Source organism: Chanodichthys erythropterus, chromosome 13 (genome assembly GCF_024489055.1).
Source record: "Chanodichthys erythropterus isolate Z2021 chromosome 13, ASM2448905v1, whole genome shotgun sequence".
Lineage (NCBI taxonomy): Eukaryota > Metazoa > Chordata > Actinopteri > Cypriniformes > Xenocyprididae > Chanodichthys > Chanodichthys erythropterus.
The window spans coordinates 53,873,201-53,890,322 of NC_090233.1; the positions used below are offsets into that span (position 1 = coordinate 53,873,201).

Consider the following 17,122-nt stretch of genomic DNA (forward strand, 5'->3'; position numbering starts at 1 on the left):
GTAACGAGTGTTTCTCTGTAATTCGCTGTGTATGTTGATGATAATGCAAGGGAGAGAGAGAGTTTATGGATAATATTTTAATGCACACTTGCACTGTTTTATTAAGCTCTTACAGAGATCTACTAGAGTTAAAACGGACGCTTCATCTCTTGTGTGAAGTACAATAACCATCATAAATCTCATCTGTAAAGTTTTGTCAATCATTCGGACAGGGTCCGCTACAACAGGCTTGTACTAATAAAGTGGAAGACGACAATATTAAGTTATAACCGTAACTGAACTAAACTATACCTGTTCTATCTCCATGAAGCATATATTCCCAGTTTCTGACATTATAGTGCGTCCTGACTGACTCCTGACACCGGAGAATCAGCTCTTGAAGCTCCGCCCTCTTAGGCTGAGCACAGCAGCTCATTTGCATTTAAAGGGACCACACTGAAACTGTGCTTTTTTTGCTCAACCCAAAAAAGCAGCAATTTTAACTTGCTATATAAAATTATCTGTGGGGTATTTTGAGCTGAAACTTCACATACACACTCTGGGGACATCAGGGACTTATTTTACATCTTGTAAAATGGGGCATAATAGGTCCCCTTTAAATGACGGTAAAGAGTTGTGAGGACATTGGATGCGTGTCAGATCCGTGTCATATGCGGTAGGTCTTAAAGTGACAGCAGCCTTAAAGGAGACCTATAATGCGCCTTTCACAAGATGTAATATCAGTCTCTGGTGTCTCCAGAATGTGTGTGTGAAGTTTCAGCTCAAAATCATTTATTATAGCTTGTCAAATTTGCTCCTATTTGGGTGTGAGCAAAAACACGCCGTTTTTGTGTGTGTCCCTTTAAATGCAAATGAGCTCCACTTTCCAGAAGAGGGCGGAGCTTTAACAGCTCAACAACAACAAAGCTGGAGAATCTCACGCAGACAAAATGAGGATTGTCAGTAACGGTGTTCAAATATCTCTCTTTGCACTGAACTTTGAGTGTCGTAACTTTGCAGATGTTGTTTATGATCAAACAGCAACATTACACACTAACTAAAGTTACAAAAGTCAAATCATAATTAGAGGGCCCGCTTATTCTTGAGTTATCTTGACAATCGGTACCAGTATGTACACTTTAATGATGAAAACTCTGAAATATGTAGGGTGACATGTGGGGTGCCCCAGGGGTCTCTGCTGGGTCCTAAATAGTTTATTTTATATATAAATGACTTTTGTAAAGTGTCTGATTTGTTAAAGGGTGTCTTATATGCGGACGATACAACTTTATATTGTTCTGGTGACAATTTACACCAGCTTCTTACAAATGTTTTGAGAGAACTACTTCAAATTAAACTGTGGTTTGATGCAAATAAATTATCTTTAAATATCTTTATAATCGACAAATACATAATCGTACAAACTTAAAAATTGGTGATGTGATTTTGGAAAGAGTAATGGAAATAAAATTTCTAGGAGTAATAATAGATTGTATTGTCAAAAATGTCAAGAACCATTGCTATATTACATAAAATCAAGTATTTCATAAACAAATTTACATTGTATATTTTGTATTGTTCTCTCTTAGTACCATATATGACTTATTGCATTGAAATTTGGGGGTATAGCTATAAGTCAAATACAAAATCTATTAGGATTGTTAATTATTCCTCATTCAATGAATCAACTAAATTAATATTTCCTAAATTTAAAGCACTAAAATTTTACAATTTAGTTAGTCTTAATACAGCTTTGTTTATGTACAAAGTTAAAAAACAAATTATGCCAGCAAATATATTGTGTTTGTTTGAAATTAAGGAAGGTAAATATGATTTAAGAGGAAAGGATATGTTTAAAAAACCAGTGGTCAAAACTAATGTAAAAAAGAATTGTATTTCGGTTCAAGGGGTCGATTTGTGGAACGGTCTAACTGACGAATTTAAGAGAAGCAACTCTATATTTCAGTTTAAAAAAAAATTCAAATCCAAAATATATATGAATTATAAGATGGAAGCTTAAGTTGTGTATTGTAATGTGTAAAATGTTGTAAATTGTGATGATGGAATTGCACACCTAATATCAGTTGGAGGGTATGTGACGCTGTAATAAGGGTAGGTGTAATAAGCTATGGCTTCAGCCTACACCTTTTCGGTTGGTTCTGTTTATATTTTTATGCTTATGTGGGTAAATTATACATTATATGTTATGTAACCGAAATAAAGATTTTTTCATTCATAATCACGGTCACCTTTAATGTTAATCAAAGAACAAAAGACCAAGAGAAAATCACTCACTACTCTTGACTGAATAACTTTTGTAGCTTTAATAAGTTTGAATCTATATTAAATGTATTATTTATGCAGTGAAGACTATTCAATTTCTGTATAGTTAGATCAAATATTTAAAATATATTGTATTTATGTTTTTTATTAATTCATTAATTTGAAGAAATAATGTGAAATTATTACTATATATATATATATATATATATATATAAAAAAACGTTAATGTTAGTTAATGTTACTAGATATGTTTTTATGCACTTTTACTAGCATCGTTACATTTAAAAGACACCAGTGATGCTGACAGTTAGAGCAGATTTACTGGAGAGAAACACAACCGTGTCCTTCATCTCAAAGGGAAAAGCACACAGAACACAATTATGAAACCATCTGCAGTAGAGAAACCGCTAGAGACTCGCGCCGGAGACTCTGTTGTTCAGGAAACTGTGATTGAACGCGACTCGAGAGGCAACAGGTAGCGACCCGACACTCCAGAACTCACACAGATTAAAGGAAACGCGGCAGCGTCTGGGTTTGATGTGGATGCGGAGGATGTTTATTATCCTGTGCTGCAGTTCAAAGCCACACTGAGGTCAGTGAGTCACAACACGAGCCCATCGGAGCCCAGAAAAACTCTTTTATACGCTGTAAATATAACAAACATACGTGATGAGATTCACCCTGACGAACATCTCAACTAAACACTAAACTCCTCACATCCCGTCCGCTCTCACAAATCTTCTCATCTCTTCATTATTGGCTGTCACCATGGTTACCATGTGTCCAGTCACCTTATTGATCTCAGTCTCACACACACACACACACTCCTGTAGGTCAGACATCAGTAGTTTGACGATCTGACGAGTGAAACAAAGAGACTGAGAGAAAACAGAGTGTGACATTAATATCAAATCAATTAAAACTCAATTCAAGCCATTTTCTCAGCACTTCCCACAATGCAACGCTCTCAGATAAGCCTTTCATTTCTAGTGTGACAAACTAGAAATGATTACAGCTGTAACAACCACATTTAATACAGTGACTACTGCACACACACAGGTCTGACCTTTGCATTTAATCCCAATAATCCCATTCTGAGACTGTCGAACTCGCTGGAACATCTTTAATCACTTAAAACATCCTGTCAGGGGTCGAGAGAGAACGAGCCATAAACACCTGATCAACATCAGATCTCACAGCATCACACACTAGACCCTACAACACTGCCAAACAAAACAGGCTTTTATGAAAATGTTATTCTACATTTATTCAATGTAACTGAATTTGTGTCAACTCCGTCAGACACATTAAAGCATGCTATTTTAATTTGATTAATCCAACAACAGTTTATAGTCTTCAGTTATGTAATAATTGATTTGAATTGAATATACTTTATTGTCCCATTGCTGGGAAATTCATCTTGGTCAACCATAACATAGCCAGTGCAACATTAAACTCACATAAACAGTACAAACATAATAAATTACTAATAACCACAAGCAAGATAAAACAACAATACCCTACCTGTTCTTTCATTTAAGCAATTCCCTATTAAATAGTTTGCCTGCAGTTGGCACAAAATAATTTTTGTAGTGATTTGATTTGCACTTCAAAATCCTCAATCATCTCCCAGAGGGTAACATCTTTAAATCCTCATGTAAAATGTGTGTCTCATCAGCAACAATTTTCTTAGCTTGTCTTAAAATAGATATCTCATACAGCTCCTGTATAGATCGTTTCTCGTCACACCCAACAATCTTTAAAGCAGTGTGTACAAGTCGTACAAGTTTTGATTTTGATTGGACAGTCAGGTTTCCATACCATGCTGTTATTCCATATCTTATCAAACTCTCACAAACAGACTGATAAAACAAAAATAAAATCTATATGTCTATATAAACGCCCAAGTATTTATATGATGAAACCTGTTCAATAATATTTCCATGTATTATTACAGGGCTATGGTCTCCCACAGATCTGCGGTCGAAGATCATCTCAACAGTCTTCTTTCCATTTAAAATCAAGGAATTATCATCACACCATCCAACAAACCTCGAAACTTCATCAAAATACTGCAGAGGTGTGATGTTCCTGTACAATAAACTCAATATTGCTGTATCATTTGAGAATTTGATTAAAAAGTTGTTATCCTGACATGACACACACTCATTAGTATATAACGTAAACAAGATGGGTGAACTAACACACCCTTGCCGGGCCATTGTAATAGTATTTTTGACCTCAGAATACGAGTTGTTAATCTTGACCTGTTGTGTACAGTTTGTTAAAAAAAAAAGGGGTTCACGTTCAACTCTGTCAGCTTCCTAATGGAGTTATGTGATGAAATACATTCTCTATTTTTTTTCTTGGGTTAGTGTTATTATGAACAATCCAGTTCTTAAATTCCTTAAATCTCTAACCTCCTTTTTAATATTAAACATATATAACCAATGTTCTTAGGTAAATCAGACATGGTATCATGTAGTTCATTTGATGTTTTAATATCTTAACACAATAAATTGAAAAAAAAGAAAAGAAAAGATATTTCTTTCAAAATTTACAAAAACCTCCACCTGATGGTGTTAAATACTGACAGAGCTCACAAATACTGACGGAGCTGACAAATACCGACGGAGTTGACAAATACTGACGGTGTTGACAAATACTGACGGAGCTGACAAATACTGACGGAGCTGACAAATACTGACGGAGCTGACAAATACTGACGGTGTTGACAAATACTGACGGAGCTGACAAATACTGACGGTGTTGACAAATACTGACGGAGCTGACAAATACTGACGGAGCTGACAAATACTGACGGAGTTGACAAATACTGACGGAGCTGACAAATACTGACGGTGTTGACAAATACTGACGGTGTTGACAAATACTGACGGAGCTGACAAATACTGACGGAGCTGACAAATACTGACGGAGCTGACAAATACTGACGGAGTTGACAAATACTGACGGAGCTGACAAATACTGAAGGTGTTGACAAATACTGACGGTGTTGACAAATACTGACGGAGTTGACAAATACTGACGGAGCTGACAAATACTGACGGAGTTGACAAATACTGACGGAGCTGACAAATACTGACGGAGTTGACAAATACTGACGGAGCTGACAAATACTGAAGGTGTTGACAAATACTGACGGTGTTGACAAATACTGAAGGTGTTGACAAATACTGACGGAACTGACAAATACTGACGGAGCTGACAAATACTGACGGAGTTGACAAATACTGACGGAGCTGACAAATACTGACGGAGCTGACAAATACTGACGGTGTTGACAAATACTGACGGTGTTGACAAATACTGACGGTGTTGACAAATACTGACAGAGCTCACAAATACTGACGGAGTTGACAAATACTGACGGAGCTGACAAATACTGACGGAGCTGACAAATACTGACGGTGTTGACAAAAACTGACGGTGTTGACAAATACTGACGGAACTGACAAATACTGACGGAGCTGACAAATACTGACGGAGTTGACAAATACTGACGGAGCTGACAAATACTGAAGGTGTTGACAAATACTGACGGAGTTGACAAATACTGACGGAGTTGACAAATACTGACAGAGCTGGCAAATACTGACGGAGCTGACAAATACTGAAGGTGTTGACAAATACTGACGGAGTTGACAAAAACTGACGGAGCTGACAAATACTGACGGAGCTGACAAATACTGACGGAGTTGACAAATACTGACGGAGTTGACAAATACTGACGGAACTGACAAATACTGACGGAGCTGACAAATACTGACGGAGTTGACAAATACTGACGGAGTTGACAAATACTGACGGAGTTGACAAATACTGACGGTGTTGACAAATACTGACGGAACTGACAAATACTGACGGTGTTGACAAATACTGAGAGTTGACAAATACTGACGGAGCTGACAAATACTGACAGTGTTGACAAATACTGACGGAGCTGACAAATACTGACGGAACTGACAAATACTGACAGAGTTGACAAATACTGACGGAGTTGACAAATACTGACGGAACTGACAAATACTGACAGAGTTGACAAATACTGACGGAGTTGACAAATACTGACAGTGTTGACAAATACTGACGGAGCTGACAAATACTGACAGTGTTGACAAATACTGACGGAGCTGACAAATACTGACGGAACTGACAAATACTGACAGAGTTGACAAATACTGACGGAGTTGACAAATACTGACGGAACTGACAAATACTGACGGAGCTGACAAATACTGACGGAACTGACAAATACTGACGGAGTTGACAAATACTGACGGAGTTGACAAATACTGACGGAACTGACAAATACTGACAGAGTTGACAAATACTGACGGAGTTGACAAATACTGACGGAACTGACAAATACTGACGGAACTGACAAATACTGACGGAGTTGACAAATACTGACGGAGCTGACAAATACTGACGGTGTTGACAAATACTGACAGAGTTGACAAATACTGACGGAGCTGACAAATACTGACAGTGTTGACAAATACTGACAGAGCTTACAAATACTGACGGTGTTGACAAATACTGACGGAGCTGACAAATACTGACGGAGCTGACAAATACTGACAGTGTTGACAAATACTGACAGAGCTCACAAATACTGACGAATTGACAAATACTGACGGAACTGACAAATACTGACGGAGTTGACAAATACTGACGGAGTTGACAAATACTGACGGAGCTGACAAATACTGACGGAGCTGACAAATACTGACAGTGTTGACAAATACTGACAGAGCTTACAAATACTGACAGAGCTCACAAATACTGACGAGTTGACAAATACTGACGGAGTTGACAAATACTGACGGAACTGACAAATACTGACGGAGCTGACAAATACTGACGGTGTTGACAAATACTGACAGAGTTGACAAATACTGACGGAGCTGACAAATACTGACAGTGTTGACAAATACTGACGGAGCTGACAAATACTGACGAATTGACAAATACTGACGGAACTGACAAATACTGACAGTGTTGACAAATACTGACAGAGCTCACAAATACTGACGAATTGACAAATACTGACGGAACTGACAAATACTGACAGTGTTGACAAATACTGACAGAGCTCACAAATACTGACGAATTGACAAATACTGACGGAACTGACAAATACTGACAGTGTTGACAAATACTGACAGAGCTCACAAATACTGACGAGTTGACAAATACTGACGGAACTGACAAATACTGACAGTGTTGACAAATACTGACAGAGCTCACAAATACTGACGAATTGACAAATACTGACGGAACTGACAAATACTGACGGAGCTGACAAATACTGACAGTGTTGACAAATACTGACGGAACTGACAAATACTGACAGAGCTTACAAATACTGACAGTGTTGACAAATACTGACAGAGCTTACAAATACTGACAGAGCTCACAAATACTGACGAGTTGACAAATACTGACGGAGTTGACAAATACTGACGGAACTGACAAATACTGACGGAGTTGACAAATACTGACGGAGCTGACAAATACTGACGGTGTTGACAAATACTGACAGAGTTGACAAATACTGACGGAGCTGACAAATACTGACAGTGTTGACAAATACTGACGGAGTTGACAAATACTGACGGAGCTGACAAATACTGACAGAGCTTACAAATACTGACGGACTTGACAAATACTGACGGAGTTGACAAATACTGACAGAGCTGACAAATACTGACGGAGTTGACAAATACTGACGGAGTTGACAAATACTGACGGAGTTGACAAAAACTGACGGAGCTGACACATACTGAGAGTATTTATCGAGAGTAAAGAGTGCAGCACATATTTATATATTCATCTAACTGTGGGCGGCGTCAGGGATGTCCATTAACAGTATATCGCTGAAAAGGTATTTCACACTTCTTTTTAACCCTATGTGAAGAACTAAACAGAAGTTCCCCGTAAGTATATCAGGCCCTGACTCAGCACTCGGCATGAAGTTTTACAGAGTTAGTTCAGTCCTGCATCTGTGACCCAAACACTGATCCTACTGCATCCTGGACATCCAGCAGCACTGCAGCACCAACACTCATATCTGGGTTTGATTTAAGACTGCGGCTGACATCATGATAAAGAGCAGGCACTGGTCTAGATGCTGCAGTGCTAAAGGCTCCCAGGGGACCTGCGGAGATCAGGGTGGAGACGGCAGCTGCTTCACTTCGCGTCTGGGCCACAGATGGGGCTCAACCGGGGAAAACCTGATGCAAACACAGTTGATCTCATCTCACAAACACACTTCAGCCATGTCAAAGAGATGCAACCAGCACAAACACTAATAAAGATCATAAAGTTGCTCGTTATTAATAATGAATCAGATCAGATCATGTCAAAATACATGATTACAGCTCTTAAAAATTATCATTCTCTCATTATTTACTCGCCCTCATGTCGTTCTTTTGTCAAACACAAAAGAAGACATTTTGAAGAATTTTTTTTGTCCATGAAATGAAAGTCAAACGGGTCCACTGATGTTTGAACCCCAAAGTTTCACAAAAAGTTATACAGGTTTACAACAATATGCAAGTAAATGATGACAGACATCTTCACCGGTATCAAACCCAACATGAACAGATTGAGAGTCACAGTGTGTTTGTGAATCGGTTCATCGTTGTGTTTCAGCTTGTTTAATGCGGTACGAGAGACCGCGAGATCTCTAATGCCTCTGCTCATTTGACTAAAGCACAATTACCCAGGAGAATGGAATAAATTATGCAAAACAGGCTTTAACTTCTATTAATGCTGTCGTTTATATGTCAGGCAGGAACGCAGACGTTGTCCGTGAATCTGACGTTCAGTGTGTTAAAGTCACAGAGCGATGACACTAATGTCAGCTTTATTTCTACAGCGCTTTATACAGTAAAGATAGTCTCAAAGCAGCTTCACAGTGATAAACAGGAAAATAACAGAATCAGTGATGCAAACTTCATCAAATTCTGCTGTAAAGCAGCTCTACAGAAGATAAAACCCTTTTTTTTCCAGAAAGAAATATTTAAACATTCTTAAATCAGGATATATTTATTTGACAAGCAAAAACAAATATCTGCCAATGGGGTCAGAAAAATAAACTTAATTTGAAAAAAATTAAAAAAAATTTGACTCCATTGGCAGACACTTGCTCTTGTTTTAAGCACAAACTTCATTTTGATGCATTTTTCATAAAACAAGTCTTAATATCTTCAGTAATTTCTCTTCTCCAGTAAATGCATCTTGATTTAAGAATGTTTAGATATTTGTGCTGGAAAACAAAACAGAAACACTGAGGAAGAACATCACGTTTTCAGTGTAATGTCATTATTCAGCTCAAACCAGATTCAATGTTGATTCAAATCAGTTCAATAACAGTGTTGATGCTGCAAAATCCATCTATTATAAAAACTAATTAGATTCAGCCATAAAGCAGAGTCGTTATTCAGCTCAAATCAGTCCATCAGGAACATCCAGCACTTATTTCAAGCGAGAAGAAGTAGAGCCGTGACACGAGAGCAGAAAATGAGCGTGTGACGGTATCCGTAAATTGTGCGTCTACGTGAACCGTCTGAACCTTTCAAATGCGATAAGGCTTAATGAAATGTCGGTGTGAGAGCGCTGAATGATGCGCCGCTCCAATCATCTGTCTCAATAGCTCAGCGTGAAGGCTTTGGAAATTAGCATGTGTCCTTATCAAAGTGATGACTCGACAGGCGTTCTCTCGTTCAAGGAGAAAGTCCTCACATGATTTATATCCGTCCACGCAAAACAAACCGCGCCACATTACTGAGTTGCCTGATACATATTAATTATGTCAGTGACAAGACTGGAACAATGGCACGGGGATTCCTCACACTTATGAGACGCAAACAAATGCAAAGGATCATGATGCATGCTGGGACGCCCCATGAGCGCGGGTTTAACCCTCATAAGCGGCGTCCTGGAGTCATTATCCAGGAGCTCTGCGTTTGACAGGCAGACTGACGGACCCTCGGGACGCTGGTAATGAACTCGACAGCGCTCCATACGGCACACGCTCTAATGAGAGACGCTCGACATATGCTGCCGTACGGCTCGCGAGTCACGTGATCATATGATCTCGAGCGGCAACAGAGATTCGCTGACGTCACCGCATGAGACAGTGATGAGCGGCGAGACATTTATGGGTTGAATTTTGTGCTCAAATTTACATCGAATTTTGACCTTTATATGACTTTTATAAGCGATCATGATGTTCAGCGGTGTATGATGTTCAGCGATGTATGATGTTTGCCCGGCGGGCAAAAAAATGGGGTGTAAGTTATACCCCTGAGGTGTAAGAACTGCCCAAAGTTGCCCCATAGAGATACTATAGTGAAGAGCAACCATTTAGCAACACCTATATCTCTGCATCAGAACATCGTAGAGACATGGGGGTTTGGCTCTTTTGACTCATGCTAGCAAACTGGACTTCCTACATGCTACATATGCTATCAGTGAACAGCTACATGCTAATAGCAATTAGTTCACTGTTGAAACATGATAAAAACAAGTCAAAATGTGCTAGCATCATGCTAACAACATGCTAATCATGTTAACATCTTGCTACAGACATGCTAGCAACATGATAATCATGTTAACATCTTGTTAGAAACATGTTATCGTGTTAACGTCACGCAAACAACATGCTGATCATGTTAGCTTCACGCTAACAACATGCTAATCATGTTAGCAAGCACCACTAGTACATGTCTAGTTATAATTATAATCTCTAATCAACAAGAGAAGCTTTATGCAGTTTTACATCAAAGCTCGGTGGTTTTAACATATGAAAATAACGAAACTAAGACAGCCATAAAAATTAGTATTGTAATTCTACTGTTGTAATTTAAAAAAAAAAAAGTTATATTTTTTTCCCCTAAAAATATTAATATAAATCACTATAAAATTACCCAATTGTTTGATTTACAGTGAAATAGTACAGCCATCTGCAGATGCCAACTAAACCACTGTCGGTAAACACAATCCGCCGTGCCATCTGCAGATGCCAACTAGGCAAGGCAAGGCAAGGCAATTTTATTTGTATAGCACATTTCATACACAATGGTAATTCAAAGTGCTTTACATAAAAAAGAATAATAAAAATAGAACATAAGGAATAGAAATAACAGTAAAAACAGAGAATTTTGCTATCTGGATGGAAGAGCTAGGAAGTCTCAGGGAGTTTGTTGTTGTTGTTGTTGTTGTTGTCGTCCATCAGAGTTGGATCTAAACGGATCTATTCATCAGAGCGGATCAGAATGGATCTTCCTCATCCAACAGGACTGCTACCTGTTAAGGCACAACTGATAAACATAGTTTCAATCTCCCCTTTTGCCAAGACACCTCAAACTGCGCCACACAGCCCTAATCCCCCTTCCGGAGATATCTTACCTATGGAACGCAGTTCAAATTTCCCCTTTGGAAAGTGTCCTGACTGTAATCCAGATATATCTTAACCATGCACTACATCTTAAATTTCCCCATGGTTTGTCAAATTTACCAAATTTTAACCTAATCAATTTCTTCCTAATTCTCCCAGCTCTTTCAACCAGACAGCAATAATGCATTAAAAGTCAGAATAACAATATGATACATAAAAGATATAAAATACATTAAAAATGAAATAAAAACAGGAAAAGGAATTAAAAGAATAAAAAGATAATACGTATAAAATAAAGTGCAAACAGTTCGGACATAGCACAGTGCTCAATCAGCAAATGCATAGATAAAAAGATGTGTTTTGAGTCTGGATTTGAATGTGGCTACTGTTGGAGCACACCTGATCTCTTCTGGAAGCTGGTTCCAGCTGCGGCTGGCGTAACAGCTAAAAGCAGACTCTCCTTGCTTTGAGTGAACCCTGGGTATTTCTAAATGACCTGATCCTGATGATTTGAGTGATCTGTTAGGTTTATATTTATATAACTAAACCACTGTCGGTAAACACAATCCGCCGTGCCATCTGCAGATGCCAACTAAACCACTGTCGGTAAACACAATCCGCCGTGCCATCTGCACGTGCCATCACATTTAAAATGGAAAGTGGAAAAATGTTCTATGGTCAGACAAGTCCAAATTTGACATTTTTGTTGGAAATCACGGATGCCGCTAACCCTAACCCATTTAGTAATAATAATAATCATCATCATCATTATTATTCATTAATAATAATTGTTGTTGTTGTTTTTGTTATATAGTCATTTGTTATATAGTCATATATATATATATATATATATATATATATTATTATTATTATATATATTTATGTGGATTTTTATCAATTTGATTTTTTCCCCAAATTGTGCAATCGTAATCGTGAAATATATCATGAGATCACATTAGTCATAACGTTTGTCACACTGCCCACCCTGATGTATTAAACAGCACAGTTTATGGAAATGTAAATTACCTCATTACAGACATTAAAGAGCTCAGATAATTGTGGAAAGGCCTGACGAGTCTCTGTGTGTCCTGTATCGTCCTGACCTTCTCCAAAAACATGAGGAGCTGATGGAGCGTTTGAAGAGCGTCTGAAGACGTGTTTCTCTCCATCATTAATAGATGATGATGATTCTCATCTCACACTTCTGATCTCAGCAAGAGACCAAACCAACAGAGCTCTAAAACACACCGTGTGTTTACTCTGTTCCTCTTCACACACTGTATCTGACACACACACACACACACACACACACACACAGGTTTAGTGAGGACATTGCATAGACTTCCATTGATTTTATATCAAGTCAGTGATATTTTCTCTCCCCTACACTGACTCTTCTCCTAAACCCGCCCATCACAGAAACATGTGACCATCACTAGATTAAAATAAAAACATCTTTTGGCTGAGATAAAATAGTGAGGAGCAGTCAATGTCTCACTAGTGGGTTGTGAAAGTATTTCACAATGTAAGTGAGGACATTTGGTCCTCACAAGTATAGCCAAAACAGGAACACACACACACACACACACCGTATCTGTCTGTCTGTCTGTCTGAATTAAACTTCTCCTGGTTTCCATGCTCTGGTTTAAGGATCAATCCCAGTGAACATATCGTTGCCCTCCAATCGATCAGAGTGATTGATGGATGAATGATTGAGCAGGAAGACGGATGGATGGATGGATGGATGGATGGATTGAGATGGACACAGACTCAAGACGGAGCAGAACCAGTTCAGATCTTACAGGTCGAGTAACCAAATCACTCACTGACCCTAACTGAGAGAGAAACAATAAAAAACCTGAATCAAATCAATGAAACACTGAAGCTCAGATATCAATGGCTCATTCTGTTCAGGTCATTCATGCTTTTATTGCTATTTTACTGTCCAATAAATAAACAAATATTTATAATATATAACTAAATAAATATTTTAAGTAAATAAATGCTTAATATAAATAAAAAATATTTAAAATAAATATGCATTTTCACTAAATAAGATATTTATGATAAATAAATGAATATTTAAAATTAATAAAATATTAAAAAATGCATTTTTACTAAATAAACAAATATTTATAGAAAATAAATATCATAAATATTTATTTGCTTATTTGGAACATTTTGTATTTATTTTACGTATTTATTTACTTACATATTTAAATGAATCTAAATAAATAAAAGCATTTTCACTAACGCAGTTGAAGACAAGGATACGGATGGACTGGAAGCATCTACATGACAAAAGAAAGGGAAGCAAACAAGAACTAGTTAATTTTAATTGATAAGTTTGTCAAAAATATCATCGGTTATTCACTGTTAAATTTATTTCACATGTATACGAGGGACAAATGACACTTGTTTAATAGAACGAGCCAATTTCTTCTCTATTCATCTGAACTTCCTTCACCAGTCAGAGCTGGTCACCGGTGACTGGAGAAGCAATCAGCTCAACTAATGAAGCCGCGTCGTTCCAGAGCTTCAGCCGGAGATCAATGCGATTGAATATGATCGACTGAGGGATATATCCTCTGCTGACAGCTATGGCAATATCGATCCCGTTCCCAATATCCATCAAACCCGCAGTCACCAGCGTCTCATGCATTATTCAGGCCTTCAGCTCCAGCGGCGTGTGTTAATGCGTATGGACAGAACATTCACAGAGCATCATTACTGAAGCCAGAGACGCAGATGAAGCAGAAGAATCATCAGATCAGAGTCAGAGAGCTTCAGCTGGAACACTGCAGGGTTTATTATAAATGAATTATCCGTAGTTCTCAAATTCATGTTCCTCGTACTCTTGAATCTGAACAACTTCTCCATCTTTTCTCTGATGACGAGGGCGGGGCAACCTGTCACTCACACGAGATCCACCAATAGCAAACCACAACCATCCAATCAATTCCCCACAGACAGAATCAAGCCCCGCCCTACATTTGTTCTTGTTTGAGAAGCGTTTCACTCGGATATATGACACAACTTTTAGATATTTTGGGGCAAAAATACTAATTAAACAACAATGAACAGCGAAGGGCTTTAGCTGAAGAATCACCAGAGAAACCGAAGCTCGAGTGATAAACACGTGCGTCTCTCTCTTTGAAGCTCTGCTCCGGGAACCAGAGGCTCTGAATATCTGAACATTCGCCTGACTTCATTGTTATCAAGCATCCGCACACACGCTCTCCTGCGTTCAGAGGCGCGTCACATTCAGCCGATAGCTCCATCTATCCAGAATGACACATCAGAGGAGGACCGGCTCTCTCTCGCACCTGTTCCGAGCTGTTCTCCAAACGCTGTCAGCCATCTTGCCATGCCACATTGATTTTTCAATTTCAGCCCTCTTTCTCATTCGCCGCCGCAGCGCTCGGGTCTGATGAGAGACGAGACGGACACAGAACGCCACATCATCTCTGATTAAACACTCTCAGTCTGATTAACAGAAATTCACAACACACTCTGCTTTGATTCAACAAATCATCAATATTTACATCAAAATAAGTCGAACACGTTTGTCTCACATACAGTGAGAGTGATGCAGCCGAGGAAAATTCACATCTTTAGTCAAATATTCTTAAAAATGTGGTAAAGATTTTAAATTATATTGCGTAGTTGTGCTTGGAGTCGATTGTTTTATTTGTGATAGCACAATTTTTGAAACAAGAGAACCAACGAAATATTAATAACTGATTATGTTGTAGTCGATGTTTGCTTTTCCCTGTCAGCTTTTTGTTTCTCTATGCATTTGGGTTTTTTTTTTTTGCATAGTAAAATAAAACTTGAAGCTGTAGTTACAGCATCAAAACAGATTGTTATTTTTGCTGTATATCAGATTCACACACAGCAAATTGTATAATATTTACACATTTCTAGTAATTGTGCAGTTAATTCTCATACTGTATTTTTTAGAAAGTTTTGGAATATCTTGCAATTTAAAAAAAGGTATAAGACATTTATTTTTGATAAGTACAGAGAGATAACTTAGCTGTTGTCAATGTTGCATGAATTTTGTTTTGGTTTGTTCTTCCTTATATTAATTGTTACATATGGTAGGTTGGAATCTTTGTGTTAGTCAAAATGATATATTAAATTTATCTGGTTTAATTGGGATTTGGATTTGAAGTATTGGGGTAGGATTAAATAAGCCTATGGCTTCTACCTATCCGTTTTCGAACAGGTTGAGTATTATGTTGAAAATTGTGTTTATTACGTTATTGATTATTTATTTATTATTTATATATATTATATTATATATATATATATATATATATATTTATTTATTTTTTTTTTTTTTTTTGTTTTTATTTTTTTTTTCCTTCTTTTAAAAAAACTTGACTTCGAAATAAAAATTACAAACAAACAAATATTTTTCCCAAATTTGTCACTACCAAAACACAATAATAAATAATTTAATAAGAAGAGTCACATTGACCTATTAAGACTGTGTTCACATCTACCTTGGAAATATATTTTTTTGCTATTTTCTAAAAAAAGTTTTCACAGTTAAATCAATAATAATTACAATTTTAACAATATTTCAAGTGTAATTTATGAGATTTGTTGTATTTCGAACCCAATCTTTCTTTGTAAAAGTCATAAAGTTTATCAAACTGATTCATTAGTTTGAATAAACATTGAATCAAACACTATAATAACATCTCAGTTGATCATTCAATATACTTACTTACTCTCATACTAAAACATATTAAAATACTAATGATTTGCATAACTGTACTAAAATTGTGTTTATTTCCCCCAAATAAATGATTATGTTCCTTTTATCACAACCAGAACTATGATGTCACTACGAAACTTCCCCACACGTTTCGGTCGTGACAATTGTCACTACTCAAACACACACTATTTCAGAAGTGACATGAACACGAGGGACACGCTTTTCTACATACAATTTCATGATTTCCAAAGAAAATATAAAATAAATGTTTTTTTGAACTTCACTTAAAAAAAAAATCTAAGTTATTTTTTAAAAATAACAATGGAAAAACATGCAAAAATTATTTCTATCATTTTCACAAGTTGAAATTTAGGGGTTAGAGTTCGGGACAGACAATTCCCAATTGAAAGTACCCAATAAATTATGATTTTATATATATTAAATATCTTACTGATATTTTAAGCATTATTGTGGGATTCAATAGAAAATATAAGGATTTTAATGCTTTTTAAATGTGTTTTTTGGTTGTGGGACAGCACTTCTGTAAGTGCACAGCATTCACACACAGTAGTTTATTTTATTTGTTTTCCTTTTAACTCAAATGCCTTTCAGTGAACATGAATGTGGAAGAAGGCAACATGTATTGTTTTCAGAGCAGATCATTTATAGAATATGGTCAACCCTTCCTGAACAGCAACACA

The 17,122-nt window shown here is 37.2% G+C and overlaps 1 protein-coding gene across 1 annotated transcript in view; it reads right to left on the minus strand.

The window, feature by feature from the left end:
- dcc (DCC netrin 1 receptor) overlaps positions 1 to 17,122 on the minus strand; it is a 165,531-nt gene that overhangs the window by 129,489 nt on the left and 18,920 nt on the right. The window contains exons 3-4 of the mRNA XM_067408279.1: positions 8,316 to 8,446; positions 2,980 to 3,140 (exon numbers count right to left, since the gene is read on the minus strand). Of these exons, the coding sequence (XP_067264380.1) occupies positions 2,980 to 3,140; positions 8,316 to 8,446 (292 nt within the window). The remainder of the gene's footprint in view (positions 1 to 2,979; positions 3,141 to 8,315; positions 8,447 to 17,122) is intronic.